The sequence below is a fragment of the Artemia sp. Qi Xiang Cuo genome, chromosome 14 (genome assembly GCF_049724085.1).
Source record: "Artemia sp. Qi Xiang Cuo chromosome 14, ASM4972408v1, whole genome shotgun sequence".
Lineage (NCBI taxonomy): Eukaryota > Metazoa > Arthropoda > Branchiopoda > Anostraca > Artemiidae > Artemia > Artemia sp. Qi Xiang Cuo.
The window spans coordinates 10,861,505-10,880,695 of record NC_142807.1 but is presented as its reverse complement, the minus strand read 5'-3'; the positions used below and the strand labels follow the sequence as shown (position 1 = coordinate 10,880,695).

At 36.9% G+C, this 19,191-nt stretch overlaps 1 protein-coding gene across 2 annotated transcripts in view; it reads right to left on the bottom strand.

The window, feature by feature from the left end:
- Positions 1-19,191, bottom strand: part of LOC148944120 (adhesion G protein-coupled receptor L2-like) — a 59,481-nt gene that overhangs the window by 24,350 nt on the left and 15,940 nt on the right. The window contains exons 4-7 of one of the 2 annotated variants that reach the window (XM_089100147.1): positions 19,004-19,150; positions 15,768-15,971; positions 9,020-9,174; positions 6,248-6,393 (exon numbers count right to left, since the gene is read on the bottom strand). In XM_089100147.1, coding sequence (XP_088956273.1) covers positions 6,248-6,393; positions 9,020-9,174; positions 15,768-15,971; positions 19,004-19,150 — 652 coding nt within the window. The remainder of the gene's footprint in view (positions 1-6,247; positions 6,394-9,019; positions 9,175-15,767; positions 15,972-19,003; positions 19,151-19,191) is intronic. The other variant, XM_089100148.1, reaches the window with a different exon arrangement.

Below are 19,191 nucleotides of genomic sequence, written 5' to 3'. Positions count from 1 at the left end.
ATCCATCCTGTGCTGTCACATACCTTAACTGTTTACTTTCCCTAGATTTAACTAACTGTTTCCCTAGATTTAGTTAATTTCCCTAACTGTTTAATTTTCCTATATCAATATCCCTAGATCTAGATAATTTTCCTAGATTTAGGGTAATCGTTTGAGGCTGGGTCGACTCTGTCTAAGCTTACAGAGTCACACCACTGATCCTCTTTCCAAATCATATATTCGGCGACGCTCAGACTCCAACCCCCATGACGGAGAAAATAGGAGCACAAGTCTAGCACTATAAAAGGGATAAAAAAGAAAACAAATCTTGGCGTATGACACTTTGCGAGGACCGAATAAACAAAATTCTAATTAAAATCTCTCCCACCCACCCTTCTACCACAAAATTCCTCGCACCAAAACCAATTTGAAGTCCCCTTACTTCAAAACAATCTTCTCCGGCCGTGCGATAAAACAGGACAGATGTGGCAAAGCCACACGTAAAATTCATCACCATTTTAGTGAAACGCACTGACACTATAGGGTCGTTTTTCACTCAACAATGTGCTAAGATCTTACATCTTTTGTCAGAAAACGCTTAAAAGGGAAATCTTTGAACTAAGATCTTACATCTTTTGTCGTTCTTTTGCAAACGTCTTTCATCATTCTGCTCTGATCAGCGGTCTGAGAACAATGATGAGTTCATTCTCTCATCATTGTTCTAAATGAAAGAACAGTGGCGTTCTTCACACTTTTTGCTAACATCAGTGAGCTGTAAGATCTTAGAACAAAGATGAGTTAAAAAACGATAATCTTTGCAGAAAGATAAAAGATCTTAGATGTAAGATCTTAGTGCTGAAAAACGGGCCTTGTATAGGAAAATACTCGCTTAGCCTGAGGTTCCTGTTTTAAAACATCGGATGATCGTTTTTATGTATTAGAATTATTGCCAGTTGTTTAGGTAGATAGATTAATATCTCTTTCAACCGCCTGAACAAAACGAACAAAGAAAAATATGTTACTAAGTGATTTTACTGATAATTCTGTTGCCGCTATCTAACAGAAAATTGTATATGACTATAAAGAATGTTGTTGGATAAATTTATAAATAGATATTGAGAGGCAAAATAAAATAAAATCGGAAGAAAAGAAATCAAAATTGCAAATTTTAAAATTCCCATAAATTTGGCATTGAAACATCAAAAAGATGTGAAGATGTGTTTAAGGGCTCATTTACAAGGAGTTTTCTATATCTAGTACTTATTCTAATCATTTAAAATCTTTAAGTAAGACAAGGGTGCGTCCTGCCCTTGACCTTGTTTAACTTTGTAATCCTTATTGGATCCTCATTGTAATTCAAAGGTACCAAGACGTGATGATAAATCTACTGATCTCCATAAATTCAGCAAAAAAAAAAAAAAAAAAAAAAAAAAAAGAGATGGCGAGAACACATAATATCACAGAGACATCCCTCCTACTTAATAAATATTTAAATAAATATGTTAACTTTTTCAAATATCTAGGATATTTAATGCATCCCTATGGCAGAAGTTAGTGAATACCAAGTCAAAATGTGGTAAACCTAGCCACGTTACAGAAAAATGCACCGAAAAAGACGCCTACTGTAAAAATTTGCACTTGAGAAGCAACTCTGTCCGGCCTATCACAAGAGAGCCGAGATTCTCCGGAACCTCTGTGAGATAGAAATTGCCCTACTTCGTCTTAGCCGCTACAATCCCTAGACAACCAACTCTGAGTCGACCCTTAAATAGCCAAACTGAAGTTTAAAGAACCAGAGGAAACAGGTCCCACCCCCAATAGATAAAGGCTGCTCATTTACCCAATCCTTCACTTAATGTCCTCCACTTAACACCAGGTTACAGTCGTTCTCTTCCCAGCTTCTGGTTTTGTTGCATCCACAAGTTATTTATCGTTATAATCAAGAATGGCAAAGGTTAGCCATATACCTAGCAGTTTCTCGTGTTATCGAGGTTGGCAGTGAACCAGTTGAACTGAAAAATATCCTTAAAAAAAATGCCATTACTACGCTCCTAGGAGAGGAAATCTGGCAAAAAGATATGGTCCAACGTTTATCCTTGAAATAAGGTATGGAATTCCATTCAAACTCAACATTTCCTACAATCCCAACTTTTACCAAATCCCCCAGAAATTTGACAGAATCACCCGCACCTTAAACGATGTTAGTAGCCCCACGTCGTAGAAAAAAAAAAAAAAAACAAGAAAAAACCGACCAACACAGTAACACAGAAATTGTCTGCTTCCCTGGGAAATGACCTGTCCTCTAATATAATATTTTCGGATCTGTCAGACCATTTTCCTATTTACTTGTCACTACCTTCGCAACCCCTACCTCTACGCTCTAGGATTAATATCCCAACATCTACTAGAAATTACAGCTCTGCAAATATAACCCATTTTATCGATGGCCTAAGAACCACTGACTGGTCCGATGTTTTAAATTGTCAAGAGGTAAATTCTACCACAAATGGTTTTGCGCACCGACTAAGTGATATTATCCATTCAACTTTTCCTATTCGTAAACCTAACCGGAAAACTATTCCTACATGCCCCTGGATGACACACAGCCTCATTGTCTCCTCATATCGTAAAAACAAATGACATAAGTTAGCCAGTAAGACCAGTAGTGATATTGACCTATCAAATTATAAAAATTATAAAAGTTTTTACACTAAACTCATCCGTGAAGCGAAGAAAAATTATTATTATACAAAAATTCTCGATTGTAAAGGAAACCTGAAAAAGATTTGGTCCACCATTAATGATATACTCTCAAAAAATAGAAAATCAAAGCCTATATTTATTCGTCCTAAAAACACAAATGGTAGATGAATTGACGCTTTGCGTGAACCTGACGCATTTGATAGTTGTTCTTCCAATATTCCTTTTACTGGTTCCCACTCCTCCGTACTGGCTGGATTCTCTTGCTTTTTTCCTAAATCCATGTTTTTCTACCCAACTGATAGCAGTGAGATTCTTCAAATCATCGGTTCTCTCCCTATTAGGTTTACACCTGTCTGTCTTGGATTAAGTAATAAACTCATGAAGAACGTATCTCCTTTTGTTTACGAGTCCATCAAACACATTGATGAGTCCCAACCTATCTTTAACCCACAGAGTTTTCCCTTATTTACTACAGTCAGCCATTGTTATTCAGTTCTTAAAAAGGGTGATCCAACTGAGATAGGTAATTATCGTCCGATTTTAATTTTCCCTGTTATATCTAAAGAGTTCGAGAATCATCTTCAGACGTCTGTCTCCCTTTCTATTTGGGAGCCAACCCTTCGTTTCCTTGACTTATTCTCACCATTATGGCTGTTGGCCGAAATTTTCAACTGCTCATCCTGTAATTGACACCACAAAGTTAATATACTCACAACTCGACCTTAAAAAAACTGCATTAGGCTTATTTTTAGATTTCTCTAAGGCCTTTGACACGGTCGATCATAGAATTTTAATAAATAAATTAAATAGTTAAGGTATTTGCGGGGTTCCCCTCTCTCGGTTTGACTCTTATCTAGCTTGAATAGTGAACAGTACGAGCTTAGGTGGAGTACCCTCTCAACTCTCACCGGTTTAGAGGGATATCCCGCAAGGCTCCGTTCTAGGCCCGATTTTATTTGTCCTATATATCAATGACCTTGTTATGGACCTGGGCCCTTCAGTGTATCCTGTACTATTTGCTGATGACAGCAACTTCTTCATCACTGGCACCAATTTACCAGTAGTCTTACCAAGTAGTCTTATTCAGAACCCCCTACAACAAAGACTTAATCCTACCTGCTCTTGGCCTCAAGTACTCCTCCGACATCCTCCCACAAGTGGAGGTTGTCAAGTTTCTTGGTGTATTTATTGACTCATGCTTGCCATTGTCTAATCATATTTCTTATATCACAGCAATAATTTTGAGACAAGTAGCTATGATTAACCGTGTGAAGTATTTTCTTCCTCCTAAAATCCTAGTTACCCTCTAGTGCTGCCCAGCAATCTCCCATTTATAAATCTATTATCCAATGGAACAAAACACCCTCCTGTGTTGAGCTAGCCACAAGTTTCTGCACGCTGTACAACAATGTAACAAAACTTGATAATATAATTTAATCTTCCAACTTTTAACCAATTTACTTTAATTACCCATGTTTTATTCTTCTATCTTTTTTTTTCAGTGACACTTTAATTTTTTTTTTTTTTTTTTGGTCCTTAACAATTTCTCTTCTAGGATCTTTATTGTTATTGTTTGCTTGTGCTATGTTTTTATTCGAATAATAAATTGAATTAAAATTGAATTGAATTAATAAATTGAATTGAGCTCTGAATAATCGACACGATGTTGGTGTCAGAGACTCGGATGCTCGAGATGTTATACCATAGAATAACTTCGGTACATTCAAAAGGCCACACAATCTGAAAGAGGCCGCACTGATACCATTTGCAGTAGAACTGGAAACCGGCCACCCATATCAAATGTGGTGAAAAAGCCACCTTCAGTGGTTCAGGCAAATAGTACAACGACCTTGCGACGCCACATAAAAGCGATGCGCAAAGTGTTTTCCGTCGTGGAGGAAACGTGCCAATGGTCAAATATAAATTATCTACGATCAAGTCTAATAAACTTTTATTAAATGATCCTAAACTAAAAAATTTCACCTAATTGGAATTAACAGTTGGATTTTTTTTTATGTATATGCTGTTTCAAAACTTCTTTTTTGGTTACTGGGGATGTAGCAACTCTTTACTTACTGTTCATTATCACGGACCCTTTGATACGGAATGCATCTGTTCCGAACTCCTAGCGCAAAAAGACACATCTCTTTTTCTTTATCTTAGGAATATAGACAAGTCGTATGAATCCCCTCCCTAGTATTAAAAAAAACATACTTTATTTATATTTTAAATTAACTAGATGAAATGTAATTATCTGTTAGTAACCTAAATTCTTAACTAAATAAACCTTAAGTGGCTACCAAGATGACCAAATTTGAATAGTTTACTCGTAACCAGTGTTGCCAACGGGGTACATGTGTACCGTTTTTGGTACAATTTAGAGGTTCTGGTACAATAAGGTACATTGGGACATTTTTTCGGTACAATCAAATTTTTCCGTTACATATTGGTTTTGCTTGCTCCTTTTTTACTCAGATATCTGTTCCCTTTTAGTCGGAGTTTTAGTCGGAACACTTGCGGTACAGTTTTAGTCGGAGAACTGGTACAGTTTATTTCAAAGCGTTGTTCATGTTCTCTGAGGTTACAGCATCCAAGCACTATACGGACTTTTAACTTTATAGACTGGTGAGGATATTCCCTTAAGTTAATTTTCAGGAAATTTTTGCGATTGCATAAAGACAGATTTAAAACTAAATAAAGGAAAAAAAATACAACTTCAATATTTTTTAAAGCCATATTGACGACGTTCAATCTAAGAGACGCTTAGAAATTTTCCATGTTCAAGCGATCATACAAAAAATTAAAGACCCATTTTTCACCTGATATACGAAGTTCAAACCAACATTTTATATTTTCTGTAATTTGTTAGTTTCATGGACCTTGTCAAGTTTCCAAGTGAATTGTTCATGTAACCTCCTATCTGTGCCATTTGAGGACAAAAAATCCTAATTTCACCGAAAATACCCCAAAAAGTCATTCATCATTTTTTTCACGAGGCCACGGTGAACCTCCCACAAATGTCTTCGAATCTTTCTCAAGATCATAGCAACAAAGACCAAATGACTTGAAAAGAAACTGAAAGAGGAATAAGATGTTAAGGTGTTACAGGAATAAGATGAATAATATGGAATAAGAATAAGATGGAATAAGATGAATAATAAGGAATAAGATGTTACAATATGATAATGAAGAGATTTAATCTGCTTCGAGCAAAGTTAGTTGAAAGAATATAAACACACGAATGTATTTGTGTTTTCCAAAAAAAGGAAATAATAAGGCTTAAGGTACTGATATAGGTAAGGAATAGGTAAGGTAAGGCAAGGAATATAGACACATGACAGCGATCAACTATACCAACTACAGCAACAAAAAACAACAGCAATAAACTAAAAATAAATAATCATTCCGACAGATGGATGTAAGTCAATTTACCAGTTTTGGTCACTTGCTCCCTTTTGACAAGAATAACCAATAAGAGACTTACCTAATCAAATTCTACTTACCTAATATCAAAGAGAAATACCTTAGATACTGAACTAATAGCTTAATCAAATAATAGACTTACCCTCTTCATCCCAGTATGCACAAAAATGTCCTTCAGGGTTGTCACTTGGCATAGAATAGCTGATTGGATTCTTCAAATTTGCTACGTTAGCACCCCCAATTGAAGCGGAGACCACAAAGCTCGAAACCGTCTGATTCTTACTTCCCCTGATAAAAAAATTGATAAGTAAAATTCCGAATTTTAAATTTTGGCAAAAAATAAGGTAGTTAAACACTGGTTCATAAATGTCAAGTGCGAAAGTGTCTGAATGAACATGTTTCATTTAGTGGGTGATCGTGAATTCTTTAAGGATTTAAGAAATCATGTTTTGGGATGTATGAAATATGATGAAAAGTAGCAGGTAAGTGTGTTTGGGAGTGAATTTCATAGCATTATTTGAGAGCTCGAAAGATCTCATGGGTAAGTGTGGAGCACATTGAAATTTATGCAGCCTTATAGGTTACGTATAGGCTAATTTTTTATTTCATTTTTTTTTGCAATGACCCAATTTTTTCTTTAACACAGATAATATCATATTGTAGCACTTACTTCCGTCAAGAATTTTGATAAGCAATGAAGGAACACTTGCAGTTACAACAAATAACTTTTTACGTGTTGCCAGGATCCAAGGGGCAAAGAGGTCTATATACACTACCCTATTACGGATTAAACAAACGACGATCAGGAGGAGGCGTAGTTAAGATTAAAAATATAAGCAGTTCTTGTATTCCAATGTCCCAAAATCGAAACATCCACCTTCACAATCTACAATGAAGAAGCAAATCAAATTAAAACACACCTCTTCAAGTTGAGAAAATATTCAACGCGTAATCCAACAGAGCATTCTTTAGGTAGCTTTTTTTACAAAAAGATCCCATTATGAGGGTGAGACAATTGATCAGTGGATCACCAGCCTTGAAGTTAGTAGCATGGGAATATGAATATTCCGGGGTACCTCAGCGGGGCTCTGTAAATCATAAATTCGGAGCCTTTTAAGAGCCAAAACCATTTTTTTTGCATAGGAGATAAAACATCAAGTGATCAAATAATATTATTTAAAAGTGTATTACTTGAAAAAAATATGTGCAATTCTGGAGGAGTTTGTTTAGTCAAAAGGCTGAGTTACACCCATTCAGCTGAGGTTTGACTAAAAACTTAATTACAAGCAAAAACTCCTGACTAACCTACGGGATTGGATGTGAAGAATGATATCGATTCATCGATGCGTATTCATGTCCTTCAACACCTTGCCACGGGAGTAATCGCCATCCTGCCATCCGGCTATCCATGTTGAACTTCAATCTCAGATAATCGAGCTCTAAACAGCTCAGATAATACACTCTAGAAGTAATGTCTGTTTCAAATATCTGTGAACGACTAAGAAGACTTCATCATTAAACTTTTTTCGGCTGAAGGGAAGGGGTGGGGGACAGTAAACACTACAAAACATGCCTGATAAACCCGACATAGCAGGGGGCTTCGATTTGCCTTTGATAAAAAAAGGAACATCTCTGTTGATGGTTTGGTTTCCCCACAGTTTTGCGTTTCTAATGGGCAATAGCTTAATACCAGCAGTTCCTTACTCTCACCAAAAATTGTCTCACCATCTACTCACCTCACTCAACAGTCTCACCAACTACTCTCATCATCAACTGTCCATCATTGTACGTTCCTCCAGCATCAGAACGAAAGAGGGATACACTACAAGAGATACCATGAAAGGAAGTCAAAGGACTTCTACAAGCCTCTGCCCGCAGGTCAATCAGTTCCAGCGGGAATCCTCGGCAAAATATGGCAATATAGCATAATAAAGAGAGCTGAACTGAAAACAAACACAAACTGAAACAAGCACAAACTGAAAACAAACACAAACTGAACACAAACTGAAACAAACAAAATCGAAGTTGTATTTCATAAAAATCAGCCCTTCAACAGTCAGCCCTTCAAAAATCAGCCTTTCAACACATTGAAAGCCTAAGGGGCCCATTTGCTAACACTCTGAGATATCCCCGCAGAGAAGCTCCGATTATGTCACACACTTCTACAGTTTCAATTTTCGGCCCTCCATACAAAACAGATGATTCAGATCACACATAGTCAGCCCTCCCCCAATTTTGGCAGGGGAGGAGGCTGCCTGTAATTTTGATGACTTTTATTTATCTAAATGTACGTAAAAACTAAAGCAAAAATAAACAATACCCACCCCAAAAGGTGGGGGCATCGCCGCCCTCTGGAAATACCATTGATAATGGTATATCCACTAATAAAACAGCGAAATAAGTGATATATATCAGGTCAAAAAGCTTAAGGACTCAGCAGCGTTGAGATAGTCCCCAGTTTTTCAGGTCAGTTGTAAATGATTACCATGCAAAGTAAAAACTAAAAATGGAGAACTTTTGTGTTTTATAAGCAAGGGCGTATCCAGGATCCTTTTTCAGGGGGAGGGGGGTATTTTTATTCGGTGAGGGGTTTACAAAACGCAGCAAAAAAACATTGTATACATTTATGTTACTTTTTTAAGAGTCTGACACAAATTTCGGGAGAAGGGGTTCAAACCCAGTAAACCTTCCCCCTGGATACGGCCTTGTATATAGGTACTTCGATCAAAATGGAAGAAAAATTGGCATGCCAAATATGACAATAATAATACTTGAACTCTAGAATTCATATGCTCACAATAAGCGTATGTAACATGCGTACAATTCCAATTCCCAAGACTTTACTGGAAGCCAGAGCATGACCCTAATTTTCATATACTTTTTTAGATAATTTTTATACTTTAGCTCAAAGTACCTGAATAGTTTTGGCGATTTGAATGAAAGGAACTGTAATCTTGCAGAACCTGTTTTTTCAATAAAACTTTGGACCAAGTCTTCTGGAATGACTAGCTTAGCACTGCTTGTACTTTCACCAGAATCAAAAGATGGTAGAAATTCTACACTCTTATCCTGCAAATAAAGAACAATTAGGATAAATTGATGCTCTTTTAACACTAAAATATTGATACACTCATGAAAAGATCACATTGTCTCATTAGCTTTTTAACAAAGCGTAAGAGGTCCATGCCGCCACGCCTACACAGAGGCAAAGGGGCAACAAAGGATCCTCTTTTCTACTTGTTATGAAGACAATCCTAAGGCAAATAGTTATAAGAACTAGTTCTACTTTTCAGGCCCTCTTCCCTATAAAATATTCTCTGATACAGGTTTTCGCTACATAAATAGTTTGGGGATTGGCTGACTATACTGGAGTTGGCAACCCTGCCTCCAGTGCTTGAGCACAATGTGTCACAAGGTAAAAGTAAATATCTGACATTGGTGCAAAAAGTCAGAGAAACCATGGTACTAAAATCTAGCTATTTTTTTAATTTTAAGCCTCTCCCTCTCTCAAAATAAAAACTCTGATGGCACTTTTTCGTTGTAAAAAAGGTTGGGGTTTGGCTACCTACACTGGGGTTGGCAACCCTGCCTCCAGTGCTTGAGCACAATGTGTCACAAGGTAAAAGTAAATATCTGACATTGGTGCAAAAAGTCAGAGAAACCATGGTACTAAAATCTAGCTATTTTTTGAATTTTACTCCTCTCCCTCTCCCACAATAAAAACTCTGATGCACTTTTCGTTGTAAAAAAGGTTGGGGCTTGGCTACCTACACTGGGGTTGGCAACCCGGCCTCCACTGCTTGAGCACAATGTGTCACAAGGTAAAAGTAAATATCTGACATTGGTGCAAAAAGTCACAGAAACCATGGTACTAAAATCTAGCTATTTTTTGAATTTTACTCCTCTCCCTCTCCCACAATAAAAACTCTGATGCATTTTTCGTTGTAAAAAAGGTTGGGGCTTGGCTACCTACACTGGGGTTGGCAACCCGGCCTCCACTGCTTGAGCACAATGTGTCACAAGGTAAAAGTAAATATCTGACATTGGTGCAAAAAGTCACAGAAACCATGGTACTAAAATCTAGCTATTTTTTGAATTTTATTCCTCTCCCTCTCCCACAATAAAAACTCTGATGCATTTTTCGTTGTAAAAAGGTTGGGGCTTGGCTACCTACACTGGGGTTGGCAACCCTGCCTCCACTGCTTGAGCACAATGTGTCACAAGGTAAAAGTAAATATCTGACATTGGTGCAAGAAGTCACAGAAACCATGGTAAAAAATCTAGCTATTTTTGAATTTTAAGCCTCTCCCTCTCCCACAATAAAAACTCTGATGCACTTTGTAAAAAAGGTTGGGGTTTGGCTACCTACACTGGGGTTGGCAACCCTGCCTCCAGTGCTTGAGCACAATGTGTCACAAGGTAAAAGTATATATCTTACATTGGTGCAATAAGTCACAGAAACCATGGTACTAAAATCTAGCTATTTTTTGAATTTTACTCCTCTCCCTCTCCCCCAATAAAAACTCTGATGCATTTTTCGTTGTAAAAAAGGTTGGGGCTTGGCTACCTACACTGGGGTTGGCAACCCTGCCTCCACTGCTTGAGCACAATGTGTCACAAGGTAAAAGTAAATATCTGACATTGGTGCAAAAAGTCACAGAAACCATGGTAAAAAATCTAGCTATTTTTGAATTTTAAGCCTCTCCCTCTCCCACAATAAAAACTCTGATGCACTTTGTAAAAAGGTTGGGGTTTGGCTACCTACACTGGGGTTGGCAACCCTGCCTCCAGTGCTTGAGCACAATGTGTCACAAGGTAAAAGTAAATATCTGACATTGGTGCAATAAGTCACAGAAACCATGGTACTAAAATCTAGCTATTTTTTGAATTTTAGGCGTCTCCCTCTCCCACAATAAAAACTCTGATGCAGTTTTTCGTTGTAAAAAAGGTTGGGGTTTGGCTACACTGGAGTTGGTAACAGTGCCTCCAAAGTTTGAGCGTAATATGTGTTAGAGGACAAGTGCAAATAATACTCTAATGTTGGCGAGAATGAGCCTCAGGAAACATTGGTCTTACGAATGCGCTATTTTTCAAATTCCATGATGCCCTATTCCTAAAAAACTCTCTAATACATGCTTTAGTTGTACAAATAGCTTGGGATTTGGCTGATTATACTGGGGTTGGTAACTGTGCCTCCGGGACTCGTGCCCAGTATCTTTTGCAAGGTAAGTGCAAAGAAGGGTTCCCGTGCAGCTGAACCCTGGTTAACTAAGCCCTGTGTCACTCAGCCCGTGTAACTGATTCCAATAAAATAAAAGTTCAAAATAGGGATAAAATCCTTTTTAATAGACAGTGTATAATAAATTTCACAAAAAATACCAGATATTTCGGTCACATATACAGTGACCGTCATCAGTAGTAAAACTGAAAAAGCGTCATCAGAAGTAAAACTTCAGTTTTACTACTGATTCCGGCCACTGTATATGTGGCCGAAATATCTGGTATTTTTTTGTGAAATTCATTATACACTAACTATTAAAAAGGATTTTGTTCCTATTCCGGACTTTTATTTTATCGTCATGAAAAGACAGTGTGGTCTCCGAAATTATCAACGTCATAACTGATTCCTCGTGCAACTCAAATCCCGTTTAGCTAAATCTCCATGCGACTCGACCATCATTGAGCTATACCCCCATGCAACTCAACCTTCATTCTGGTCTAGCCCCGTGCAACTTACCCCGTTCAATTCAACCCCTATGCAACTGAACCCTCTTATAATTCAACCCTTATATAACGCCACCATCATGCAATTTCGTTCCCTGTTTAAATCAACCCGGATTTAACCTGACGCCCTTGAAATTCAACCTTTAAGTTTGATTGAGTTGGCTAAACAGGGGTTGGGTTAGACGGTGTTGAGTAGCATGAATGTAGAGTTTAATGAAGCTGAGTTGCATGGGAATTGAGTGAAATGAGGGTTGAATTGCACGGGGCTGAGTTGAATGATGTTGAGTTATATTGGGTTGAGCTTTATCGGGTTGAGTTGCATAGGGGATGAGTTAAGCAGAATTTTAATTGAATGAGGGTTCAGTTCTAAGGTGCTTCAAGTCCTTCTTGATACCCTCAAAAGGTTCATTTCAGAGGGTTCAGTTAAGGTACTTCTTGATACCCTCAAAAATACACAAGCACAAAACAACTTTACTCGCTTGAGTCAATTTTAATACAAGTCCAAACAGAAGTTTAAAAATTAGGGACCGCTGAAGCAACCAAGCCTACGTCACTAAATGACCTCCGCCTGGCACGTTGGCTCCTAGAATATTTCTAGATAAAGTCTCCTTAGAATTTTTAGAACTTCTCCTTGGAAATATATTTCTAGGAAGTAGAATTTTTGGAGAGAAAAATAACACCGCCTTATTAAGAAATGGAGTTGTTCTCTTTTACGAAATAAGCCGTGGACCCTTAAAAGGAACGAAAAGTTTTTGCGTTAAACGATTTCTTTTATAAACAATACCACTGCTTCTGTTACTCAAACAATTAGGTATATTGTGTAACCACAAAAATAAAAAAGATAGAAAAAAACTATACTCCAAAATAACACTACTAAAGAATCCAGTCTTTTGGAAGAAACCTATTCTTAAACCAGTTTTGCATAAATTCAACTTCACTAGCACTAACCTACAGTGGATTGATAAGTTGATTAATGTAAACCTAGGTAATTAATGGGTGGGAGGCTAAAATCAAAATGTGAATTTTGATGGATCAAATGGTATATATAGCCTACAGCCTACATAACTGGGTCTAATTCAAGAGTGCCACCAGGAAAATTTTGGAGAGGATGTGGATGCTTTTTTGGATGCCTTTCCACTGTATTTTACCTCCAAAACTCCCTAATATGCCAATGTATAGCCAACATTGAATATTTACCATGCATTCTCTTATTTTTTAACCTGATTAGCCGTAAATTGAATCGACGCTGACAAAATCAATAAATGGAAAAAATACATGGGAAACGTATAATTTGGGCTATATTCCTGAATATTGGGGGGGGGGGGGGGTAGAATATAGTGCTTTTACGGGTTCCAGTTTCCCGTCCCAATTTTCAAGAAAATGATAAGTCTGAAAGCGGTAGTATTACAACACTAATGGAGGCTGAAAGTGAACATCCAGAGATGAGACGTTTTTAAATATAGTTGTGTTATAATAATACCGCAAGCACTGCCACGAGTATTGTTTTTACCAGGATTTGAAGGGGGCTTTTATTGATTTGATTATTGTGATATATTTTTGAAATGTCTTCTTGCTTCCAAGGAAGGGGCGAAAAAGAGCATCCCTCCTCCCCTGGCACCTCCCACATAGAACTCATGCTTTAATTCAGCTGTGATTCTAACTCTCTTATGCATAATAGCCATGAGCGCCCATAAGCTGAATTCCAGGGGAGGGGGCTTACCTGGTCTAATTGGCATTTTTTATGCTATATAATAGAAATCTCAAAAGAAAATATAAAAAATAAGGCAGCATCATTCAGCCAGGAGGGTGCTGCCCCCCCCAGCCCCCTTATGGGCGTCTATGATAATAGCCAAAGTAAATTAAAGCATAGGTTTTTCCGTATTCAATCAATTCAATCCCCATTTCGAAACATTCTCTACAACATATACAATGACAGGCCCATCAAAAAAGAAATCACTAGGAGTTTTGATTATATTTCGTAAACAAAAGAAATGTTTCGTAAAGATAATAGAAAAGAAGATAGATAGATAGGTCATGGTTATAAATTGGAATTTTTGGGTCGACTGTAACTGATTTGTAATTAAAATTGATTTATGCTAGATAACTAAAATTGATTATGTTAGATTTATACTATATAAATCAGTTACATAATTGATTTATAATTATTTTCTTCAAAAATTGGACCTAGAAGATAGCAGTTATCATGAAATGTAGAGAAAACAGGTCTTTCAAACAGTTCGTGGTAACAAACTGTAAGTAAGGAGCGACATGGCTCAATAGTAGCCGAAACTCTAAAAAACGGAATTTTGATATCAATAGATGTATCAAAAGAATGGGCTTATTATGCTGATTCCAACCATATACGATTCATTAAGCTTAGTGTTAATCATAACAGGCTACAAGCCTGATAAAATTTGCCTGATTTTCGAAAAAGGGAGGAAAGATCTCATAAAAGTCAAAGAATTTTCATCAAAATCACACCATCAGATTAAGCGTATCAGGGAATCTTACTGTAGAGGTTTCAACTTCCATGCCTATTTAGAATAAAAATAAAAAAATGTTTTGACTGAAAGTAAGGAGCAGGGGCGTAGTTTGCTATGGGGCAGGGGAAGAAACTGCCCCCTCCAGACCCGAGCTTGCCCCCCCCCAGCTGAAATTTAGTTTCTGCAAAAAAATCTTGTCAAAGTTAAAATAAGCCTGCATAATTCAAGTATACAGTGAAACAGGTCAATTTTCTTTAGTATATCTTCGCCTTTATGGTAATATATGACTCATTTTTAAGTTTTCACTGTCATTGTGGGAAATTGATTTGGGAAAATTGTCTCCAAATTTGCCCCCCCCCCCCAGGATTTTGACAAAATTACGCCACTGGTAAGGAGTGACATTAAAACTTAAGATGAACAGAAATTATTCCGTATATGAGGGGGCTAAACTGACAATGCACATTTTTTTCAGTAAATTCATTAGAATTTCCTAAAATTTTCCTAAGCATGTGGACTCGTTTGGTTTTCTCAAACAAAATACACGTTATTTATATACGATGCACACTTCCTGCTTGGTGAAGATGTTTTACAATAAGCCCAATATCCGGGTTTACCATCATATAGATCTTTACAGCTGACCAATAGTCCACGCAGCGCAGGTACCAATCTCCTGATCTTTTGCCTTCACCCGGGAGTACAATGCGTGGTTGGGAGCAATGTTTCTCCCCAAGATTTCTCCAGGTATACATTCGGAACTGAGTCGACTCTTGCTGAGCTTAGAGAGTCACACCGCTGACCCTCGTTACAATTAAGACCATTTTTACATAACATAACACCATAATTAGATACATAACATGTATAAGATAATTAACATACATAATTAACATACAACAATTAACATACAATAACATAATTAACAAGTAATTAACATACATGACATAACACCATAATTTTACATTACATAACACCATAATTAGATACATAACATACATAACATAATTAACATACAACAATTAACGAAACAATTAATATAAAATAACAAAATTAACATAATTAACAAGTAATAAACATAATTAACATGCATAACATAACACCATGGTATAACATGACACCATATATCTTTAACTTGTCTGAAGAATTCACTGGTTCTATTGCTGATTGCTATTACTGCAGCTATTTTTGTTCTTCGCAATTACAAGCTTTGGATCGATAGCACAGAAAATTGGTGTTGTATATTTTTTATTTTCATGTGATAAATACAGAACTGAAAACCTAATTAAAACAAATTAATTGATATAAATTGATTTTTAACTTAACTAGAAAAAAGAAGTGCCTGCTCAACTATTTTTTATTTTTTTTTTGGGGGGGGGGCTGAGCAATATATTTTGATACATTGGAAATTGCTTAAATTGCTATAGAGTTTCGTCCCTTACGTAAAAAATATTCTGTGCTTACCGCCTCGTTACTGGTGAGAACTTTAGTTTCCAAAACTAAATTTTTTGATTTCACTGAGAAAGCTGACCCTGGAAGAATGACAGCTTGGCGAGACAGTTTCTCCAAGGACTGTAAGATTAAATCTGCTGAACCAGGGACTTCTTGCATCACTCTATCGTCTACTTCAAGCAAATCGCTAACCTCTGACACCATTATATTGGCAACCTAATTACAAAATATGTTGGTTAAACCTGGGGATAATCATAAATATAACCTATGGTGCTTGGAAGGTATCTTGAGCCTAGACCCACCCTCCCCACCAGAAGCTTTGCAGTGAGCTTGTTAAATGCTGTTATCAGTTGAAGGTTCGTAGTAAAAATAGAAGATTTTTTCAAACGAGACTCATGAGTATTTTGTGAGCTTAAATGACAAAATCGCCACTTATTCTTGATTACTTTTTTAGTGTTATTCTAGTATCTACAGTAGTTTGAATACTCTTGCAAGGAATCTCAATTTAACGGATTAAAAATCCAATTTCAAACTTTTTCACTATTTATAAGGTATTTTTAACACAGATGTTAAATTACAGTGGTGTTACCGGCAGTTGTACCTTGAAGATCAGTACCTCCCCCCCTCCCAAAGAAAAACAAAAAACCTAAGCTTGACTCTCTCTAGAATTGAAATATAAATAAACTTCTACTTTATAACGATTTGAGCATTCAAATCGGTCTCAATAAGCAAAACTCTTTAGTCGAATAAGATACAGAAAACTAATTTACATTAGTAAAGCTAAACATATTTAAAATTTAAAAGTGAAATTATAATGAGAGTTCACCCCAAAACAGGCCTCATCGAAGTCTCTAGGAACAGAGTTGTGAATTGAAATGTGTAATATTTGTTATGTTTTTTTCTCTGTTCTTTTATTTTAATGAACTCTCTTTCTCTCTCTCTCCCTCTCTCTCTCTCTCTCTCTCTCTCTCTCTCTCTCTCTCTCTCGCTCTCTCTCTAGAGGAATTCTAACTATCACGAATTTCTATATAAACAATTAAATCAAGTTAAATAAGATAGAGAAGAGGCTGAGAGGCTCACAGGGAGATCGATAGGAGAGAATCGCAGGTATCTTTAATGCCAGAAGAAGGTAATGCTATTACCCGAACATATGCTCCGGATATATCCGGGTATAAACTTTCAAGTCGATAACATCCTGAAAATTCTCCATGAGGGGAGAATTTTCTGTGGGTAGTAAAGTTTCTGGGGAAACTTCCCAGAAATGTTTTGTACGGAGGGGAGGGGGAATTCCTGGCAAGGTTTAAAAAATGGTCAAAAATTAGATAAAAGACGCTTTTTTTCGACTGAAAGTAAGAAGCAATATTAAAACTTAAAACTAATAGAAATTAATCCATACAGAGGGGGGTGAGGGGCTTTCCTTCGACATGCCTCGCTGCTTACACTATAGTTTGACTGTTTTTCCCAATTCTTTAAGAACAACTCTTGAAACGCAATTTGAAAGAGAAGTATTTTTAAAAGATTTCAAGATCTTAGCATAAGGAGCGAGGGTTGAAGAAGGTGCAGCCCCCTCATGTACGGAACTATTTATGTTCGTTTTAAGTTTTGATGTTGTTTCGTACTTTCAGTTAAAAAAAAACTTATTCTTTTATTTAATTTAGGCATAGAACTGGTATTTGTTTGCATAAAATAGAATCAAATGGGAAATTCTGATGAATGGCTCGTTCTAAAATAGTGAAATTAAATTGAAGACCACACATGTAATTATTCTAAGAAACATATTTTTTTTCTTTTCTTTAATCTTGATTATAATTGTTACTTTCTGTTTGTTGTTGTTTTTTTGACAAATAAAAACATATTGCTCAAAATACTAAGTATTTTACAGACACACCAGTCCTCAAGTTCTGCAAATGATGCAACTAGTGCTCCGACCCAGCACATAATGGTTTTTCTCACTTTCATGGGCGTCCATAAACTGAATTCCACTGGGGCAAAACTCGTCTAATTGGCAATTTTAATGCTATATAATAGAAATCTCAGAACAAAAATATAAAAATAAGGCAGCATCATTCAGCCAGGGGGGGGCGGGCGCCCCCCTGCCCTCCCCCCTTAAGGGCGCCCATGCTCACGTTTGTCTTATGTGCTCTCCCTCATTATCAAGCAGAGGATACTAAAGGATTCAACCCGCACATTTTATAATCCATGATCCATATTTAAAAAAGATGCGATAAAATGAGAGCCATTGAGGGTACTAACCCTCAAATCTTACAAATGAGGCACCTAGTTTGCCAATTCTAAAATTTCAAAATTCTGAAATTTCAAAAATTCTGAAATTTCAAAAATTCTGAAAAGAATTTTACAGCTCCGTCTTTTCATCGAAAGGTTCCAAAGAATGACTGGCAGAAATCATCGACTCTTAGAAATTGTTGACCATGTAGTTGGGCATACAAATAATTTTATGATTCGTGGTTACCCTTGGCGTCTTCTTAGGAAAAGCATAGGCATTAACATTTATACTGTAACAATGAGGACCGTAGCGTGCCAGTCTGAGTTTGAATATGATTTTTGAGTCGGCGATTTTCCTAGAAATTTTTGAGAGATTAGAAGGCACCCACTCCCGTTTTCAGTGTGAGCAACTTAACGTAGGAGTACAGTTCCAATTTCATGATAATTTATTTATTCGAACTACGACAGCAAGGAAATGCAAGAAAGACAAAAGAATTGCAAAGAGGGAGGCTAGTTAGGAAATCCCCCTTCCACAATCAGGGAGAATTGCTTCGCGGAACATATTCATTTTGGAAAGGGATGTTGTGGATGGTATTAAATATGTTGTGATGTTAGATGATCCTGAGTAGGGGTAGAGGTGTGTCCTGTCAACTTACAGGACAGTTAGACCCTTGAGGGTGGCGAGGATGAGTTCCTTGGAAACTATAATTGTAAGCAACTCGTTTGGGTCTGTGTGGGCAAAACATGACTTCATTACCAAGCCATAGCCTTTCTAACTGCAACCCCTGGGACAGGACACACGTAGAGGGTCTCGGGGCAGATCCCTTCCTCCCACCCCCCAGCATCTTGAATTTTGCTTAATTTCTGAGCACTTCCTATTTGAGGTATAAACTAGGATTTGTTTTTTTATTATTGCCCCCCTCCACTACACATAAAAAAATTACATCGAGAAAAAATCTTAAGCTGTCGCTAACGCTAAAAAAACTTTAAAACCATTTTTAGAAAAATAAAGCAAATTGAGATACCTTTAAACTCACCTGTACACTTTTGAGTGCAAAATCCACGAGGCCTGATATGTGATTGGCAACATTTTTGAAATCTTCGGCTGTTATCGTTTCAGGACTAGCCAAAATAGAAGATAAATTTTCCAAAAATGGCAAACGCTTCCCTGCCTGGAATGAGAAAAAAGCTAATATTCTGATGTCAAATAATT